Source organism: Plutella xylostella, chromosome 25, assembly GCF_932276165.1.
Source record: "Plutella xylostella chromosome 25, ilPluXylo3.1, whole genome shotgun sequence".
NCBI classification, from domain to species: domain Eukaryota; kingdom Metazoa; phylum Arthropoda; class Insecta; order Lepidoptera; family Plutellidae; genus Plutella; species Plutella xylostella.
This window is the reverse complement of record NC_064005.1, coordinates 6,500,778-6,520,752: the sequence shown is the minus strand read 5'-3', so window position 1 is coordinate 6,520,752 and position 19,975 is coordinate 6,500,778. Positions and strand designations below refer to the sequence as shown.

At 37.1% G+C, this 19,975-nt stretch overlaps 4 protein-coding genes across 6 annotated transcripts; 2 read left to right on the top strand and 2 right to left on the bottom strand.

The window, feature by feature from the left end:
- Window positions 1-125: 125 nt before the first annotated feature.
- Window positions 126-4,898, bottom strand: LOC105386980 (protein phosphatase 1 regulatory subunit 21). Of its 2 annotated transcripts, none has more exons than XM_011557637.3 (8): window positions 4,698-4,898; window positions 4,418-4,612; window positions 4,002-4,151; window positions 3,479-3,727; window positions 3,271-3,354; window positions 2,782-3,108; window positions 2,263-2,358; window positions 126-1,897 (listed from the first exon to the last, which is right to left on the bottom strand). In XM_011557637.3, the coding sequence occupies exons 1-8, from the start codon at window positions 4,761-4,763 to the stop codon at window positions 1,751-1,753; spliced, it is 1,314 nt and encodes a 437-aa protein (XP_011555939.3). In that variant the 5' UTR covers window positions 4,764-4,898; the 3' UTR covers window positions 126-1,750. The 2 variants fall into 2 exon arrangements, with proteins under 2 accessions (XP_011555939.3, XP_011555940.3); XM_011557638.3 differs by having other exon boundaries at window positions 4,002-4,148.
- A 328-nt stretch (window positions 4,899-5,226) lies between these two features.
- On the top strand, window positions 5,227-7,291 carry LOC105386981 (DNA polymerase iota). The gene is made up of 2 exons (XM_011557639.3): window positions 5,227-5,380; window positions 5,466-7,291. Exons 1-2 carry the CDS (start codon window positions 5,370-5,372, stop codon window positions 7,276-7,278), a joined length of 1,824 nt encoding a protein of 607 aa, XP_011555941.3. The 5' UTR covers window positions 5,227-5,369; the 3' UTR covers window positions 7,279-7,291.
- Window positions 7,292-7,479: 188 nt separating this feature from the next.
- Window positions 7,480-10,430, bottom strand: LOC105386982 (conserved oligomeric Golgi complex subunit 2). Of its 2 annotated transcripts, none has more exons than XM_038107374.2 (6): window positions 10,226-10,430; window positions 9,895-10,122; window positions 8,889-9,735; window positions 8,434-8,642; window positions 7,911-8,353; window positions 7,480-7,779 (listed from the first exon to the last, which is right to left on the bottom strand). In XM_038107374.2, the coding sequence occupies exons 1-6, from the start codon at window positions 10,301-10,303 to the stop codon at window positions 7,506-7,508; spliced, it is 2,079 nt and encodes a 692-aa protein (XP_037963302.2). In that variant the 5' UTR covers window positions 10,304-10,430; the 3' UTR covers window positions 7,480-7,505. The 2 variants fall into 2 exon arrangements, with proteins under 2 accessions (XP_037963302.2, XP_011555942.3); XM_011557640.3 differs by having other exon boundaries at window positions 7,911-8,356; window positions 10,226-10,429.
- A 1,248-nt stretch (window positions 10,431-11,678) lies between these two features.
- LOC105386983 (odorant receptor Or1) lies at window positions 11,679-14,776 on the top strand. The gene is made up of 7 exons (XM_011557641.3): window positions 11,679-12,023; window positions 12,151-12,288; window positions 12,741-12,909; window positions 13,000-13,109; window positions 13,333-13,537; window positions 13,989-14,144; window positions 14,699-14,776. The coding sequence occupies exons 1-7, from the start codon at window positions 11,683-11,685 to the stop codon at window positions 14,753-14,755; spliced, it is 1,176 nt and encodes a 391-aa protein (XP_011555943.3). The 5' UTR covers window positions 11,679-11,682; the 3' UTR covers window positions 14,756-14,776.
- The last annotated feature ends 5,199 nt before the right edge of the window (window positions 14,777-19,975 follow it).

Here is a 19,975-nt window from a genome sequence, read left to right as displayed (position 1 = left end):
CTTTATTGTATACACAAAACAAAGACAAATACATGAAGACAGAAAAAGTAAGAAGTACACAAAGGCGGGCTTATTGCCAAGAAGCAATTTCTTCCAGCCAACCCTTGTTTAAATGAAATTATTAATTAAATAAGACTATTTATTGGTATTATTACTCTTAAAATATAAATACAGTGTATAACAATCTTATATTCGTATCTATACACAAATGATATACTTAAAATTACTTAATTTCATTAGAATGTCAGTACCCTTAGTACAAGTTTCTTCCGCGTCGAATTTTCTGTTTCATTTCCATTCGTGTACAATAAAACTCGTACTAACGGTACTGTTCAACAATGTGTATGGATGCTTATACTTTTAGGACTTGTTACAGTTGGTAAACATAAGCATCAATGCACTAAAAGATCATTATCTCAATTTATATATCACAAAGACGCATCATATAAGAGGACTTATATTTTAAATACGAAAATGAAACATGAAATAAGGCCAGTTGCAAACATTTAAACAGTATACCTTAATATTTGTATACGTTCCACTTGCTTTTCTAATATATTATCTACTTACTTCGAAGTATACATAGTTATATTCCTTGCAGCGAATAACAATAAATACAAAAGTCGGATTCTTAACCTACGGTATCTTGAATATCATAAACCCATTTCTGAAATGGTTGTTACATTTTAATGCACTGGGATAGGGCAGCTACCAGCTACACTTGTCCTTTTTTGACAAGATAGATTAGACCAATAAGGACAACATTTGGTTACATCATTTGCATTCCAGAAATAGTATTTACAACTTTCTGTATAATTACTATGAATAGACTAAATTGAGGCGATGTGTAGAATATTCTCACTTAACAGTTTTATTATTGCTATCCAAGCGATCATTCTTGTATAAGATGTTAAATTATAAAAAAAAGTTGTAGGTATTTAGGCGATATTGCTTTCTACAATAGTAAAATTAATGTCTTTCTCATTTCAAGAGAGTATTAAAACTTAGGGAGCTAGCTGGATCTGATCGCATGAACGTGCAACACTGATCGAGTTGAAGTTGGCCACAATGTGTCGTGATGGCAATGCACGTGGAAAGATTTTTATAGTACATAATGGAGGTAGTTATTGAAAACTAGATGACACTTTATATGAATGAACATTGATAAATAGTCAGCTGCGTAAGAAGATATCTTGTATCCTGTCACTCTCATTCATTCAAACATTGACACTTTGTTCAGTGGGTAGTTTGAAAAGGCAACAAAAATGTGTATAGATTGCTACTTCAGCAACTACCGCAGCATTTTAGCAGACCGTACATTTTATAATATTACAATTTAAAGGACGACTTCAACATGCTCATCGAATGAAATAGTTGACAAGTTACTCTTTACCACCAGACGGGCAGATCGTAGATCCACGTGTTGATCATAACAATGAAGCGACTGACAGTTTACACAATCGTCATCAAGATATACGTGTTTATTTGCCGTACGCGCCTGTTGCTTCAACTCTTGCATTTGTTCATGTGCCGAATTGCCTGATAAGAATGAAGCTGACATATTATACTCATCGATTCATTCATCAATGAAATTGCCTCATGATTAATAAAGCGGTTGATAGTTTACACAATCTCCGTCAAGTACCAGGATCGCAGAGTTACCAACATGCTCATCGAATCATTCATAATTACGAAGCAGCCAACACATCAATCTCCGTCAAGTACCAGGCTCGCATAACATCCAACATGTTCATTTCCTCCTACTGCTGGCTTGCTGCTTGAGCTCCTGGATCTGGTCGTGTTGGCGCGCGAGCTGGTCGTTCATGCCGGCGACGTGCTCTGTGAGGACTGACATCTGCTCCTCGTAGTTGCGCGACGTGGAGTGTAGCTCTTCCTCCTAGGGAGGGGGGAGTGTGATGAGTATGCATACATATGTGAAAATATAGGTTGAAAATTGTAAAGATAAAGCGGAATAAAGAATACCATTCTAGTAGAAGATCGAAGGAAAAACATCCTGTCGTCATCCAAGCTACGTGGCGTCTTCGATCACGAATAAAGTTATCTATTGTATACTGTCCCAGTTTCATAATAATTATATCTAGAGTTTTAAAATAATAATTAAAAGACTTTTCAGAGACTTTCATTCTTACCGATATCAGAATTTATCAAAATGTGTATAAAAATCAGTACCAACAACCTACAATCTATTTTTACCAGCGCAATATAAAATCCAATATCGTTATCGTGCTCGCATTGACTCACCAGGCGGCTGATAGTGTTGTGTTTCTCCTGTATCGTGTGCGCGTCTGTCTGTCTGTCCCGCTCCATTTCTTCGAACCGCAGCCGCAGTAGCTCACACTGGAATATAAATACATAATTATAAAATTTTTGAACTTAAAATATTTATGACTTAGGGGGTGGTAGGTATAGTTATACAACAGTAACTAGCAACATCTCTTGATTTACCACTATCGTAGAATTCGTAGGTCAAGGATTTATTGTAGAATTCATTGTCACAGGCTGGACTATATTTTACATCTTTATTTATTGCCAAACGTGACTCACTCAATGTCAAGGTCACCTTATCGAGTCGGCATTATGTTTATATCGTTTTATGAAGGCTCAGCAATTATAACTGTTTAAATTTTGTGCTATAATTATGTAGAGGTGCTGATGTCTGGATGAGGAAGCCCGAGAACATAGTGTTGAGGCCTATGTCCAGCAAGGGACGATTTTAAGCTGATGATGATGATACAAAAACACATTTGCTAAAACACTGACCTCTTTGACATAATGTCGACATTTGCTATCTACTTCTTCCTTAGCTACTTGCAACTCTGTCATTTTATTCCTAAAATATTTCTTCACCCTTTCTTCTCTCATTTTGATTTCATCACTCAGTATGAAGGGAGACTCCAGGGTGCCCAGTAGACCGGTGACCCTCCCCTCGCCATCCACTGAGGTCTGGTTAAAGCTATTGAAGTCCCCAGAGTCGTGGCCATCCCCTCTCCGCTTCTGCGATGCTGAGATGTATTTATTTAAATCTATTTTCAGGCTTTCGTTCTCCATTTGTAGAATTTTGTATTCCATTTGAATTTTTTGGTTTTCCTGAAATTGTGACATAGTGTGGTTAGTGTTTTTCTAAAAGGAACCTAAGAGAGTTCAGCTAAAATTTTTTCATTGTTGGCAAGCAAAAATTTGTATTCAATCCCTAAAGTGACGTCCAAATACGCCCACTTTTTCACAGTAGATATAAAACAATGTATTTACCTGTTCTAATGTTTGGACTCTCGTACTTAACTGTTCACTAACATGGAGATCATCTATGGAACTTAAAGCATCTTCACTACCAATCTGTAAGAAAATATTTAATAAGATTGTAGAGCAGATTCCAAAACAAGTCATGTATTTCTAAAAAAATTAACTATCTTAAACATTTAAAAAAGCTGATACTCCTTTCTGATTATCCATGACTTACCAAGCTTCCCCCTTCAGACAAGAAGTCCCCATTGCAGCTAGCGGCCTGACTGTTCACTGGCACATTCAGCTTGGGGGTCCCTCCGGGCCTCTCCCGCTGAGTCTCCTCGAGAGTGAACTGTAGCTCGTGGTTCTTGTTCTTGAGCCGAGCTATCTCCGACTTGTATTTGCATTCAGTCTCTGAGAGGGATTTTTCATAGTCCTCTAGCGAGGCCCTCAGTTGGGACACCTCAAACACTTTGTCTGATAGCTGGAAATATAAATGGTATGTTTGAAACCAATTCAAGTGCTTGGTTGCATTATAACCCCATTTATTATGTTTATCTGTGTGACATGCTACTTGTGAAACTGAAATACTGAAAGACACAGTGCAAAGGCATAAACAATTCTGTAAGCTTATCAAACATTATGAAATGATAACCAATAAACAAACAGCCTTAGTTATGAATGAAGCTCCAAAACCTAAAGAAACTTATATTGAGAAGTGGTTGATTGATGGCTGATGACAACCGATTGTAAACTACCTGTGATGCAAGTTGTGCATTCTCTATGATCTTCTTCTGCAGTTCCTCCTGCAAGAGGCCGGAGTCCAGTGGGGGCAGCATGCTTGACATGCTACTGGTGCCAGCTGGCTTGTCATCTCCTTTACTTTTAGCTTTCCTGGTAGATTTCTGCTGTTGGAAAAAAAAATGTTTTTGATCTAGAAAGCTTAGGAATATAATAATAATAATAATAAAGTTCTTTATTTACAGGTAAGACCCATTAAAATACAAATACAATAGTAAAATTAAAATATAATATTTCTATCTATCTACCTATCAAGTTTCGCCTATTAAGCAAATACAAAGCCTGGAAATTGATTTCTTACACAAGTATTTCAAGGAAGATTCATACCTTCTAGCAAAATATACTCAGTAAATAAAGCTAAACTAGTGTTCACCTGCAGCAGGTCGAGCTCGTCCTGGAGCACAGACACGCGGCGCGTGAGCTGCTGGTTCCTGAACGTCAGTGAGTCAACCTCCAGCTCGCCCTTTCTCAGACTCTTGTCCTTTTCCTTCACCAGCTCCTTCAACTCATTGCACTTGGCCTGCTCGTCCAACACGCCCTTCTTCAACACCTTCACATGGACTCTTAACTGCAACAACGGAAACAACAAATTTACACAACCGCCGACGGCAGGACGTCGGTCTAACAAAGCGAAAACAATACGAATCACAAACCTTCGAGTATTCCGACGCTAGTTTCTGATACTTCGCTTGAATGTCTCCCGATGGCAGTCCCTCCATTGTATGAATAAGGTGCACTTCATACGAACATAACTGCTTGCTTGGTTAACTGGATAATTATGCACAAATTGATGAATTTTGCAAATTGCAATCTTGTTTCTGATGCCCACCAATACAAGACTAAAATGACAGTGACAGGCGGGTGACAAAGACTAAATAATAAAATAGGAATAGCTACTCTGTGGCAATGACAGCTGTCAGGTTTAAAAAAATGTTGCTATATAAAAAAATACATAACAAGTCCTTTTGAGTAGGTATTAGAATATTGACTGCCTCCTGCCTCGCTCTTTGTTTCGGTAATTTGATGTATTATAATTTTATTTTCTTTTGATAAAAAGTTCCAGCAACACATCTGCAACAAGACAAAAAAATAATAATAAAATAACTTCGATTTATGTATACGAAAAATATCATTTTCATTTTTATCTGTTTTTTTTTATATAAAATATTTTTTGGTACTGGCAACTTAGTTTCTGTTGATGTGTCGTGATTGTCCGAATTTATAATATCAATATTTAGTAAATTTAAGAGAAAAACACGAGAAAACAACATAATTCTTGTGAAAATAATAAGCAGACAGACATTAGAAGTAACGGGGACTGAATTATGGAAGAACAGTAAGTCAAAATTCGATGCCAATAATTTCGCTTTCAACAGGTCAAACTGGCGATATAAAGTAAAAACTACTGTTTTCTTTCCCAGGAACATGGAATCGAGTAGTTCCTCGTGCTTCGACGGTTATAGTGAACATTCGAGAAGTATAATACACATCGACATAGATTGTTTTTATGCTCAAGTGGAGATGATCCGAAACCCCGAGCTACGGTCAGTCCCACTCGGCGTGCAACAGAAGAACATCGTCGTCACCAGCAACTACGAGGCCAGGAAGTTCGGCATCCAGAAATGTATGCTCGTTACAGACGCTGTGAAGGCATGCCCCAACTTGAAACTAGTAAATGGTGAAGATTTGCAACCGTACAGAATAGCTTCAAACAAGATATTTACACTTTTACAAACATGGAAATGCCCTGTTGAGAAACTCGGCATGGACGAAAACTTTATTGATGTCACAAATTTAGTACAAGAGAGAGTGAAAATGGTTGATAGCAAGAGTGTGACCGTGGCCGGCCATGCATACAAGGTGGCCAGTGTGGAGTGCATCTGCGGCTGCCACACAAGACTGAAACTAGCATCACAACTTGCTTCTGAGATGCGCTCTAAGATCTTCAACGAACTAGGCTTCACTACTTGTGCTGGTGTAGCTCATAACAAACTATTAGCCAAATTGATCTGTCCATTACACAAACCCAATGACCAATCCCTGATATTCCCTGAACATGCATGCAGCTTTATGTCCACGCTGCCCAGCGTGCGCTGCATACCCAGCATAGGAGCCAAGACTTCAGAAGCACTCATGTCTCTAAACATACACACTGTGAGTGACCTGCAACAAGTGGCCCCAGAGATTCTTCAGAAACCCTTCAGTGGTGATATGGCTGTGAGACTGAAAAAGCTTAGCTTTGGTGAAGATAATACTCCTTTAAAGCAAACAGGAAGGCCTCTTAGTATAGGACTAGAAGATAGCTTTAAGACTGTAAGTGTGAAGAGTGAGGTGGAAGAGAGATTTTCAGCCCTACTGCAGAGACTAATAGTGCTAGTGCGGGAGGATGGCCGGATCCCAGTGTCTCTGAGAGTAACACTCAGAAAGAAGGATGCTAAAAGATTGAGTAGTCACAGAGAATCTCGCCAGTGTCAGATCTCCCCCTCAATATTCACTATTAGCAATGGCTCTCTCAATGTCCCCGAGGCGGGGCAGAGTAAACTTATGAGCACAGTGATGAGATTATTTAATAAACTTGTTGATTTAACTAAACCATTCCATTTGACTCTAGTAGGTCTGGCATTCACAAAGTTCCAGGACCGCATGACTGGGAGGGGCTCCATGGTCAACTACTTGATGAATGACATCTCCGTCCAGTCTGTGCTAAACTTAACAAATGACTGTGACACATCTGGATGTTCTATGGACTACTCAGCTGCATCCCCAAGCAGTAGCACCACCACAGACCTGTCTGATGCTGAAGTGGAGCCTTCGCCCAAAAAACCTAAAAAGGTGAACTGGATAGCGAAAAGGAGGTGCTTGTCAAAGGAGGATGTGGCATCCCCTAGCAAGTTACGTGTAGGGGAGTTGAGGTTGAACTCACGAGAGTTGGAGAAGGTGTCAGAACTGAGGCTCAACTCCAGAGATAGATCACTGACTCCTCGAGCAAGTCCTGCCAGAGAATGCTTGTCTGATGCATCTGACTCCATGAAGGATATAGCTGAAGGCAGCAACTGCGACAGCTGCCCCGGCTACGTGGACCAGGAGGTGTTCAGTGCACTGCCGGGCGACATGCAGCAGGAGCTGAAGGCCATGTGGAAGAACCCCTCCAGCTCGGAAGTGCCCCGGAGTAGTCCAAGAACAAACAAAGCTAAATCAAACACAATCTTGAAATATTTCCTTCCCAATAAATAGTATTTAAGCTGAATTAATCTTGTTATAATTTCAAGTGATAAGTGAATGGTTTCTATTTTTTCAAATCAAATATTTTTTTATGCAGCGGACCAAATACAAGTTTTATGTTAAAAGACGCATCTTTTATCTTTTATTCCCATTCAAAGTTTCAGTTCATAAATAAGATAGCTATATTTACATTTAAATAATAAAACATGTGAATAAATAGGTTAATACAAATGGGCACATCATTTAATGTCAATATTTTTTACAGCTTCTGTGACCATTGCGCTAAGTTCTTTCATCTTGTGAATGCTATTAGGATCGACTTTGAGAGTGTGTAGTAGTTTCTCGTAGGCAAGCACATCCACTTTGAGCTGAAGCCTGATCTTGTCTCCGTCGGTGAGCCCGGCGCTGTCGTTGGTCGGCGTGGATGCCTTCTCTCGTATCTGCTTCAGTCTTCTCAGAGACTCCTCAGTTTTCTGTACTGAAGTTAGTACATCTTCTACATTCTTGTAATACCTGGAACACAAATAACCGGTTTTAATGTATATTGACAATTTAAAAAAAACTTATAATATAAGCTATAGGTATTAAAGTTAAGGGTAGTAAAATAAAGAATTACTGTATGCTACAATCACAAAGATACTTACGAAGTAGTCATGACGTTAAACAAAGTCTCGTACAGCTCGACTAGGAACGCGTTATCTACCCTCTGAGTCACATCCTCGTGGAAATCGGCTAGCGCTTTCGCCACTACATCTAAATATGTGCACGGCTTCGTCGGAACACTTCTGTTGGTCTTCCTGTAGAGCCTCGGTATGTCGCTCACTTGTTTCAACTGGCTATTGAATTTATCAAACAGCTCATCAACTATGAATTTGATAATCTTCGCCTTAGTTCCTTTTAAAGCGTCTTGGCTCGGCTGAAGGCTCTGTCTGAGCAGATCTTTGTTTTCTATGTTGATTTTGGTCTCAACTGTATGCAGCAGCTGGTCAGACTTGCGGTGGAGGGATTGCGAGTCCAGGTACAAGTTAATACTGCTTTTTATGTCATCTCTATTTACAGGCGACGGCTCTAAATTGGGTGATGATTTTTTCTGAAAAAAATTTTTTTTTGTTAGAATGGCTTAAATATTTTTGGAAGCATAAACATTAAGTTATTTATACGATATACCTGTGTACAAAATGCGCTACACCATGTAGCATATCTGAATATCAGCTGTAGAGTGAGCTTCCAGAACTTGTGGGCAATGGCCTCTATATAAATTCCCTGAGACCAACACTCTTCCATGGCTCGCCAACAGGCTTCAGTCTCTTTTAGTATAAAGTCTGGATTTGTGCTGCCTGTAGTTGGATTTGTTTGTAACGTAGCTTCAAATGAACCTGAAAGTAATTGGTTAAAATTGAATATTCATAATGTTCAATTATCTTGTTAGTTTAATTAGTTATTCTAATGAATTAAACATTATTGCAGTGCAGGAGCAATTTCTGTATGGCTTTATTTTTTGGTGTAAGTATTAGTTTAAGTATAGTTGTATATTGGGAATCAAAAGTATACAGTTCTATTTTAAAAATAACAATAATAGTTAGGCTATTATGTTTTCATAACTTCTATGAAGTTGATTTTACCTGCAATTTCTTGAAACCGTATCTGGAAGTAGACTGGTAAATTCCATCTCTTCTGGAAGCTTTTATATTCTGCAGTGTTGTGCAGTAACGCCACCATGTCATCATCTTCACAATAAACCTCCAGCTTTTTTATAAAAAGCATACTTTCACTGTATCTTTTATAGAATATTTTAGGGTTACCGGGTGCAAAGATGGATGCCAGATTGACCTCCAGTCTGCTCTCCACCTCACACCAGAAGCAGTTAACAAGAAATCTGTATTTATTTTCTAGAAAGGTCAACTTGGAATGTTTAGTTACAGTAAGAAATAGCTTCAGTTTGCTCTCTAATAGTTCAAGTATTTTATCAAATAATCCTTGAAGACCCTCCTTGTTCCTCTGAAGAGAGGGTTCATTGATTATATCCATCAAATGTGGTGCTATAGCTTTCTTTCTTATAAGCAACTCTGTTTCGGCCACTCTATTCAAGGATGCTAAAGTGATAAGAGTCTTCAACATGTTGTCTTCATTGGAATCATTCCAGAACTGGAACAGCAATTCATTGAGGGTCTGGACCAGGTCTTGTTCAATGCATTCAAACTGTTTCTTCTGTTCTGGTTTCACAAGGGTTTCACTCTTACTTATTGCATATCTAAGCTGATTGAATTCCAAAGCAGCTCGGTCCACTATAACTATTTTCTCCTGGCTACTTTTCTTTGAGATATTGCTCAATACTTTGTCAAGTGTGTGTAAACATTTAATTGTTTGACTATAATATTTTAACAGTTGTTTTTTCTTTTGAAGCGAGTTTCTTTGGCTTAACCACATTGAGACTTCATTCATAGCACTCTCTATACATTGTTTCACACTCTGAAAAGTTTCAATATAGTTTATTAGACATATTGTGTGTATAACAAATTCAATGTAGAAATGCAGAGCTGCACTGCTTTTTTCTCTATGCAAGAACATTATGTATTAATGAGAAGACAGTTCTAAATTGTTAAACATAAAGGTAAATAAACTGCTCACCATCACTTCTTCATTCAATGTGCCCAAGGGCACTTTAATTTTGTCAATAGACTTATCAAAACCAATTAGAGTAGCCGATAAATTGACGAAATTAGCGTAGTCCTTATTTATCAACTCGATCATTGCTAGTCTTAGCACCTTCAAGTATATTCCCAGATCATCTCTCATTGTTTCTAAGGATGTGGCATTTTGATGTTCCACCAAGAAATTGTCGACCGAGAAATTGGTCTGAAAATATACAATATAATATGTTCCCATGTAAATTATATCAATAGTACAAATAGTATATCAATTGTACACGACTTGTAAACTTTAAAGAGGAAATAGGTACCTTGACAAAATCAAGCCGATCAAAACACAAGCCCCGTGGAGCCGGTGGCAAATTAAACTCCATGGTATTAGCCTCCATTATGTTTCTATCAATTGTTTATCACTAAAAAAGCACCATGATACACATAAAATATCAAAATAATTGTTTTCAGCGAAAACCTAAGTTTTCTCGAGTTTTACTATCATTATTTTGACATTTCATGTGATTTGACGTAATGTCATCTTGACTTCCACGTCAGATATAGCTGCGTTCAAATAATTATAAAATGAGGATAATTAGTTCTCAGAATAATAATAGCCTTGTATATCACGGGCAAGAAAGAAAATCTTCTCATGAGAGCTACCGTACTTACGTTGGCCATACAGTACTTCTAGTAGTTAGGTAGTTCAGGACTTGTCGCCAGCGACAAATCCGCGGATTGGCGCGCCCGTGAATAGAGGCCTTAACAGTTTACGTTTTCTCTTCTCTCATACAAAGCGTCGCCTCTAGCGGAAATTATCATGCAACTAAAGGTACTTATAGGTACTTATGTACATGTACTTATGTATAGTCATAGACTAAAGTTAAACTATGTGATGATGCCACACGAGCGTAACTTTGTGAGTCGCGTAATTTCGGTCTGAGACCGAGACTCACAAGCACTCTGTTCGCGGGGGCGAGGGGAGCGGGGAAAGCGTATGTCAGCTACAGGATTGCTAATGAAAAAAATGCGCCCGTGTGGCAGCCCGACAGAATTTCTGCTGGGCAGAATTTCTGCGACCGAAATTACGCGACTCACAAGTCACAACTCACAAAATTACGCTCGTATGGCCTCACCATAAAGTCCTGAAAACGGAAGTGGATTCTAACTAATTGTTACAGACCATATTTAATTGATGTATTATATTTATTAAAGGACAAATCCGTTAAAAAGCGATAACCAAAGGGTATTTTATTGTAAAAATGTATGTAAACGTAGGTAAATAACTGATAATGACAAATAGTCTTGGCAAAATCGCACTCTTTATTGTCAGGACTTTATAGTTGGATTGTAGGTAGGTACAATTTTTTTCCTTAGAGGCCCAGAGTAAAAATTTATTAGTGAACATCCCAAGAACATTACTAAGTATAGGTAGTTAAGTAACTAGTTAGGTACTCATTCATCCTCTAAGGAGCTGTGTATTGGATGTAGTTATAAGTTATGAGTATAAGTATAATGTAAGTATAAGTATTGTCCTAGGACTCCTAGGTATGTATCACACGTGTAATGTCTACCACACTTACCGACACCATATTATTTGGCTTTGATTATTTGGTTAGGTAAATAAGGGTTAAATCGGTACTACCGATAATGATTGTTTTAAGATTTATGAACCACTAAACCACTTTGTTCTAGTCATTTCCACCGCAGTAAGGCACTGGCTCTACTACCGTAATATTCCATAAGCACATGATTTCTTGAATTCTACAAAGCTAAAATGAAAGAATACAACGCAGAAAACTGCTATTTAGGCACTGCCAAATTCGTAATGAAGTTCCTAGGAGTTTGGCTACCTATGGAAAATGAGCGATATTATCGCAAAATTCATAGAACCATCACGCTCTCCACGCAATATTTATTTTTATTGTTCCAGATAATTGATATCATACGAGTTTTCGGTGATTTGGAAGCTGTGTCTCAGGCTTCGTATATTTTATTCACGCAAGCATGTCTTGTTTTTAAAATAACGCTTTTTCTTGCAACAAAAAATAGTCTTCGACTGCTCCTGGAACAAATGAATTCTCAAGTTTTTATGCCTCAAAGCACGGAGCAGGAAAGGTTGAGTAGCAAGATTAATTTATCTTTGAACCCTGAAATCTCATTATTCAAAGCATCAGGTAAGTATATAATGAGGTTTCAGGGGATCAAATTGAATAAGTGGGATTCGATTTACCGATCAAATTAGAATCCTCAAGTTGCAGGCCTCTAAGATCAAGCGGCTTCTCCTGGCGTTTGCTGTCAGTTCTCAGGCCACCTGCGGGATGTGGGCGCTGAAGCCACTCTTTGATGATGCAGGGGAAAGGGAATTTCCGTTTCGCATGTGGTAAGTGGATCCTGCCCGCTGGACCGACGACCTCAGGCAGGTTAGCCGGTAGTGGCTGGATGAGGAAGGCCGAGGTCCGAGTGTTGTGGCGCTCCTTGGGATAGACCTATGTCCAGCAGTGGATGATTATATGCTGATGATGATGTGGTAAATGCTGAAGCGACTGATACAGAGATGGCCATCTCTGTACCGGTCGCTAAATAATAAGGTACATTATACAGAGTCCTACAGACGCCATGGATATTCAGATGAACATAGCGTGATAACATCTATTTAATTCTGAAAGCACATAGGTACCTAACTAATGTTACATAGCGATGTCAAAATAAATTTGATTTATGAAATCACTCGTGGAGTCGAATTTTGTACAAAGAATTTAAGGTTTTGTCAGTAGTTACAAAAATTATAATTTGTGCCTTCAGAATCGATTATATTTTCGCAAATTTTGTCAGGATGCCCGTCGGCACAGAGAAGTCTCTGGAGTACATCGTCGGGTACGCCTTCCAGCTGCTCTCAGTCTGCACCAGCGCTTATATTTACTTTGGAGTCGACAGTGTAGCTCTTTGCATGGTCATTTTCGGATGCGCCCAACTAGACGTGATTAAAGATAAGATCGTCAAAGTAAGTGAATTTTGAACTTGGCAAATTATAATTGGCTATTTTAGGACGAGAATAGAATTCGAATTAGATAATGGATTATTTTCTTATTAGATCAAACCAGTTACAATGGAAGACCGGGCAGCAAAAAGAGCATTAAACATTTTTAAAGATAATTACAAGATCTTAGTGGAATGTATCATACAACATCAGAAAATTGTAAAGTAAGTACCTACCTACCTAGTGGCTATTATACACTTTTGTAGATCGCAGTTCACAAAAGCCATTATTTATACTGAATCACAGAAAATCATGCCGCTTAAGACTGGTTCAACCGATGATAATTCGGACAATCGACATTTGATAAAAGCCTCTACCTACATCTATTGTCGACACAACCTATTACCTAATAGAAATAAAGTATTAATCTACATTATTCGATTCTAGGTTCACAGAAAGGATTGAAAACACTTACCACACGTATTTGCTGTTCCAACTGAGCGGGGGGGTCGGTCTGATCTGCATGTCTGCTCTCCGCATCCTCGTGGTGGACTGGCAGAGCATGCAGTTCTTCTCCATCATCACTTACTTGTCTGTGATGATCATGCAGATGTATGTGTGCTGCTGGTGCGGGCACGAGCTTACTGCTCATGTGAGTAAAACATGTTTATATCATCATTAGGTATTGTTATCTCACACACCAAACATTCAACGGGATGGACGCAAGGAGTCAAAGGGTCTTCCATATCCACGTATTTATGTCCAGTACTGTGGGCAGTCATCGGCTGAAAACTGATCTAATTGACTACTCACAGTGACAAACCCTACTAGTTCAGCCATAGTGTTAGTCACCGAAACGCAAAAAAGACAAGCATTTTATGTACCTACTAATTACAACCTCAGCTATTTGCTAATATTATGCTTTTATGTTTATGCCAGCATAGCATTCACCATCACGACCCATCACGTCCTCACTGCTGGGCACGGGTCTCACGTCCCCACTCTTTCCAATGAAGGATGGGTTTTAGGCCTAGTCCACTACGCTGGCCTAGTGCAGGCTGGTAGAAATGTATTGTCAAATAACTTGATCATTTAATCCACAGAGTGAAGAGCTGTACTGGGTGCTGAGCGAGGGTCCGTGGTACGAGCAGAGCGTGCAGTTCCAGCGCGCGCTCTGCTTCACCATGCTGCGCATGCGCCGCCCCATGGTGTTCCGCGCCGGACACTACGTGCCGCTGTCCCGGCAGACCTTCGTCTCCGTGAGTAGTTCTTAACGATCGACTGGTACCTTCTTAGATTAAAGATCAAGGAACATAATACTCTCTACCGAAAGTTAAAGATATACGAATCAGATGGTTTGTCACGTAAAAAGAAGAAGCAAAAAACTGTCCGAATTTTGTTTACTGTCAAACTGTTTTAAGTTCTGCGGTTCTGCCTAATGAGAACCGTACCAATGAATTAAGTCACAAATCTTCCAATCGAACTAATTCAAAATAAAAGCTCAGCGATAGAAGAGGGTTGTTATTTGTCGAAATGTATCTTTTTTACTGACATGCCATCTAGTTCGAATTAAAATATCGTTGATCGACTAACTGTCGCTGTTGTTAACTGTAATGTAAGTGTCCGCGCCACCACTGAAGTCTTACGGAAAACGCGGGAACTAAACTGCTATTCGTACGATCTGACACAAGTCTGACATTGTTCTACGAGTGCAGCGTCGCCCGCGGCTGTCGGACTTCAGTGGTGGCGCGGACTCTAATGCTCATCAATTTGAAGATTGTTTTGAATAATTTAGCCATGTTTATGTTTTCAGATCTTGCGAATGTCGTATTCTTACTTCGCGCTGTTGAGGCAAACTCATAAGAATTAGAAGAAACTGAAAGTATGTAGTAGTAGTAGAGTAGGTAATGAGGTGTATCGGTACATAAAGATAAATAAATCTATAAATTATCAAAATAAATACATTCACAATTTATCTTTTTCGACTACCTAGTACCTAATCATCCCTACAACCTATATTATTCAAGTCAACTTTTGTACTACCTACACATATTTGATTTCTCTAATTGGCTAATTTGGTCCGGTTTGTCAACTAAAGTAGACCAATTAGGTACACAAACAATAATTTACCAAAGTAGGTAAATAGAGGCTAAATCATGATGTTGCTGTCGTTACCAACACTATGATTTAAGGAAATCGGTGTCGATAATAACTTGATAATGATTGGCACATTTAAATTATTTAAGTATAGATTGTAGTAGGTAAAATTATAAGAAATGTATTTCGATTATTAAAGATAATAAGAAGATACATCGAAAAAACTATTATTTGGAATCTAACAAATTATGATGAAGTTGAAAATTCAAATAACATTAATCAAGTCACGAGTCAGTTAACGAGATAGAGTCGCAGGAACTTCATTTTTTCGGCTTTCGGCTTAGTACGTATTCCCTTTTTGAAATATCCTGTAGAGTGACTCCCCAGGTGCTGTGAATTTGCTACTTCTCTTCTGATGACATTGGGGAACCAGTGGAAATTAAATGAAAACAACATCATCCACAAATAGTTGTTTATAATTTATTTATAAACCGTGTATCACATATGCGTAGTGTACATTCACGACATGTTAGGCAAAAGTGTGCTTTACAATTTAAAAAATACAAATGTTTCTTGTTCGAAGACACTTAAGTTTAGAGGGTTGAGTTATAAATTCGTGCGATAAACAACTTAAATCTGAGTGTAAAAATCCAACGGTCAAAAGTAAGTGTAACAACCTTATTTTTAAAGCGTAAAGTAAAGGGGTTGCGATCACAATAATAGGTTAAATTTAGGTTAGAAAGTCTTAAATTGTTAATATAGGTTTTTTTTTTAATCTCACAAGGTGTGCTTGGGTGGTGTGACTTGGGTGGCCATTCTAAACAGCAATCATTATTCAGCGACTTTCGAAAATTTTAGAGAAATACTAAGTTTATTTATCACTTGCCTTTTATACGTATGAGAAGTACAACAACTATATCATATTTCAAGATTTTTAATGTCGCGGAACCACAGTTGTTTAGATTGATGAGCTGAGTCACCCCACTTTTGCAACATCCTGTATTATATGTCTATTCACAGACGAAAGTCACAGACGGCCAATGTACTACTATGCCTTGGAAATGAAACAAGTCCTTGTTTCAAGCTTAACCCCCTTATTCATAGAAAAGTTACAAGACGTTTTAACTAATAAACTGTTTTGTCCCTCTCTGTCAAAGAACAAATTGTTCTTTTTCGGAGAGGGACAAAACAGTTTATTAGTTAAAACGTTCTGTAACTTCTCTATGAATAAGGGGGTTAAATTCGAAATCCCTGCTAAAGATTTATTTAAAAAATATATTTTGATAACTTATAAATAACAAACAAAAACAACTGAGCTAAGTCTACAATGGCAGCAAATTAAACTTAATATAAAATAACTCTATCTAATTTCTACAATCTTTAAAATACCGTAGAGATTCATAAAAACTGAATATTGTCAAGATTGCATTATTTTAAACAAATTAAAGTAGGTACACAACCAAATTATCTATGGCTGCACACATGCCTAATTTTTATAAAAGGGACCACCAGCCCTTCGTAAAAACACAAAAGACAATATTACCTATCTAGGGTAGAAAGTAAAACCAATATCTAATATAATGTAAGTATGTCATACTATAATTACAGATTACAAATATCTAGGAATGGTAAAACGGCGTATCTTAAGATAGACAAATAGCAGTCGCAAGGTTTACTTGATATATTATGTATGGGTACTTAATTTTAGGTTTGATTAATGCAAATATACACAGTATTAAAGAGAACATTATTATAGTGACTCTTGCCTCAACAACATATTAATCTGAGATGTTTAAAGAAATATAATGTTTTTTTTTTAATGCAGTTATTCAGAAGGACAAGTTGTTAAGATGTATTATGGTTATTGCCGAGGAAGGCCGAGGACCGAGTGTTGTGGCACTCCATGGGAGAGGCCTTGGTCCAGCAGTGGATGATTATTGGCTGATGATGATGGTTAAGTTCGAGCTGCGTGAACCTACGAAAAGCTCCCCCTGTATAAAGATCAGATAGTCAAGAAACTAAGCCATGATTAATCGTCCATTGTTGAACTGATATAGGACCATTTTTAACCGACTTCAAAAAAAGGAGGAGGTTCTTAATTCAACGTTCACATTGAGTGTGATAGTATACGGGATATTATTTGAGAAAACCTTGCAACTGCCTGTCTGACCAGGACAATAATGAAAACAAGTTGAAAATACCTACCATCTACGTAAAATGGATCACTACACTAATATTAGACGATTTATACTTTACGAGTAAACCACCTACCACTACGTATATCGCTGTCTTTTATGGGATATTTAATATCTAATGATAATAAAATACTATTTTATAATACGTGATGCTTAGTTTGGCTGTTTCTAGATGATCTAGCTACACGAGAAATTATACTGACACTATTATATATAAAATGAAGAGATATATCATTCATTTTTGATCGGGTATTCTAAGATTCTTAACACTGAATCCGCTCACATAGCACATTATAAAAATGTGGTCCAACTTCTGATATCTACGCAGTACCACCAATGATACCTTTATAAATTCCAATTGAATTAATTACTTTTTTACAACAAATAAGTCTGAAAATATATTTTTACTCAAAATTGTATGAGCAATATTTTCAGCTTTTATATAATGCAGTTTTTGCTTTAATTTAATATTTGTAAAAATATGTTTACAGCTTAACTAGTGGCAATTAGTAAGCCACAAAAAGACGTGTTTATTTAACATTCATAAGAACTGTTTTGTAATTTATGTAAGTACAAAAACAAGTACAATTACTGAAAATATCATAAAATGACTAAATCAACTTATACAAGTTACATTTTTAAAATATATTAGCACAATCATTTTATAACAAATAATAAATAAACTTTATTTAGATTTCATTAAGCTATAATCAACTGCAACAAATTTATAATAAGTAACTCCAAATATACAGAATGTAAGTACCTATCTATTTTTGTACAAACTTGCGAAACGATAAAATAAAAACTGTTTCAGAGAAAAGCACCACCTACCTTATACATATACTATTAAAAGTTACTAAAATAAGGCAAATAATTAAATTTTGTTTGTTACTATTAACATTTTGTATGTTCCATGTATCATATTCTTTACATCGGCAATTTGAATAGAAAATAAAATAAAAGATGTCAAAATTCATGGTGTATATCCTATACTGAAAACAATCGCTTATAAGCAACATCAAAAGCTATTTTTAAATTATAACTGTTTTCCTTACTCTTATAAGTTATCCACTTAGGGCGAATTCGTCCAACCATCACGTTACACGAGAATAACTATACCGGAATAAAATTTATACGCGAGTAAATATCTGGGATAAGTAAATTTGCATTCTACCAAGTTATACCATGATTAATTGAATGAACGAGGAACGAAAATGTACTGTAACTAAAATAAAAATAGCTGCGTTTTCAAAGCATCCAATAGAAATGACATGCCAACTTAGTTTGAATGGATTATAATAGTATGAAATTGTTTATGATTAAAATATTTTAATCGCTGTTGTTATTCTAAGAATTTGCCTTTTAACGTGGTTTTGTTTATGTTTTGACAGATGTGTTTATATGTCATATGACGGTTTTCTAATCAGCTGATGTGCCGCCGCCATTACAAAATTACTCTCGGATAAGCTCGTTATACGGTCAATTTTGGCGGTATAACTTTTTATTCTTGGGATAAGCTACTTATTTTGGTTTCAGGTTTGGTAGAATGCAAAATCTGCTTACTCGCGAGTAACCGGTAGTTTACTCTCGAGTAAAAAGTTACTCGACGTTGGTCGAATCCGCCCTTAGTATGGAAGAGACGTCAATAGATCGTAGTTGTTTACAGCGGCTATTCACCCGTCATTTTAGGCAAGTCAGTTTAAATGTAAAGTGTTTTGTTTTGTCACGCAGATTTCCACTCATATCCAAAATAGTAGCGATGCGCGATTATCACTTATATCAATAATCGAATACACCACTACCGCTACTATCCATAATCGAATATCAAAGTAGCGATATACTTATTACGATAATCGAATAAGCACCACTACTTCGATTATCGATTCGCACTTGACCGCTTCTTGTATTCGTAAATGCAAAAGTAGCGGTGGATGAGTACCACTACTTTTCGATTATCGATTATTTGCAACAATGTAATGATGAGTGAGACGAATGAAAGGGGCGCGGGCGCGGCGAGTTGAACACAGACGCGCCGGCGACGGTCAGCTATGGCGCCATCTACCAGGGCGCCGCTAAGTCGGACACTACTAGGGGTGGGAATATCGAATAATAACTAGGTTTTTAAACCATTATAAACCAAGTAATACCTGTGTAAGTAAGTATCTAAGGGACGTTTTAGCAGTGTTATATTATATATTAATTACTTGCCTAGTTTTTTTGTTTATTAATATAGATAGATAGAATATTCTTTATTTGTACACAAGAACAGATTTAAATATACTTATGTATAATATAGTAAAATAAAATTTATAGGTAACTAGTTTCAATTGGTTTAGTTTTTTTATCGGACTATTTACATAATAAATGTCAAAATAAAATGCAGGGTTTATATTTTTACCGGTAAAACTATATTAGTTAAGTAGTTCATTCATCTATTCCTAAAAACAACTTACCCACCTACCATCATTTGGTGCAGTATACTTAATCAATGATGTTAAATGTAAAAAGAGGGTCTTAATAGTCAGGAATTTATAGTTATGTGTGTGTCAATTAAGCAATAAAGCAATGCATAATGTTTAAGTATAAATTAAGGTTAATGGTTCCCTGCAAATTTTTTAGATTTACTAATTTAAGGATTTATGAATATACCTACAGGGTGGAACTTTATCAGTGAAATTCCCGAAGGCAGGTGACTCTACCCGACATACTAAGCAACTTTCATTGTTCCATACATTTTGGTTGAGTAGGTATTTATAACTTTGCTATGGAATAGCTGTTTTTTTGGCCAGAGTTGATCC

Bases quoted from the DNA above. Each gene is read 5' to 3' on its own strand.
- LOC105386980 (XM_011557637.3), bottom strand. From the start codon at position 4,763: ATGGAGGGACTGCCATCGGGAGACATTCAAGCGAAGTATCAGAAACTA. The intron at 4,613-4,697 runs GTTTGTGATTCG...CCGTTGTTGCAG, and splicing joins TAGCGTCGGAATACTCGAAG to TTAAGAGTCCATGTGAAGGT. The intron at 3,355-3,478 runs GTAAGTCATGGA...ATTTTCTTACAG, and splicing joins TGTCTGAAGGGGGAAGCTTG to ATTGGTAGTGAAGATGCTTT.
- LOC105386983 (XM_011557641.3), top strand. From the start codon at position 11,683: ATGAAAGAATACAACGCAGAAAACTGCTATTTAGGCACTGCCAAATTC. The intron at 12,024-12,150 runs GTTGAGTAGCAA...CGATCAAATTAG, and splicing joins CAAAGCACGGAGCAGGAAAG to AATCCTCAAGTTGCAGGCCT. The intron at 12,289-12,740 runs GTAAGTGGATCC...AAATTTTGTCAG, and splicing joins GAATTTCCGTTTCGCATGTG to GATGCCCGTCGGCACAGAGA.
- LOC105386982 (XM_011557640.3), bottom strand. From the start codon at position 10,303: ATGGAGGCTAATACCATGGAGTTTAATTTGCCACCGGCTCCACGGGGC. The intron at 9,736-9,894 runs GTGAGCAGTTTA...GAAACTTTTCAG, and splicing joins CATTGAATGAAGAAGTGATG to AGTGTGAAACAATGTATAGA. The intron at 7,780-7,910 runs GTAAGTATCTTT...TTTGTGTTCCAG, and splicing joins TTTAACGTCATGACTACTTC to GTATTACAAGAATGTAGAAG.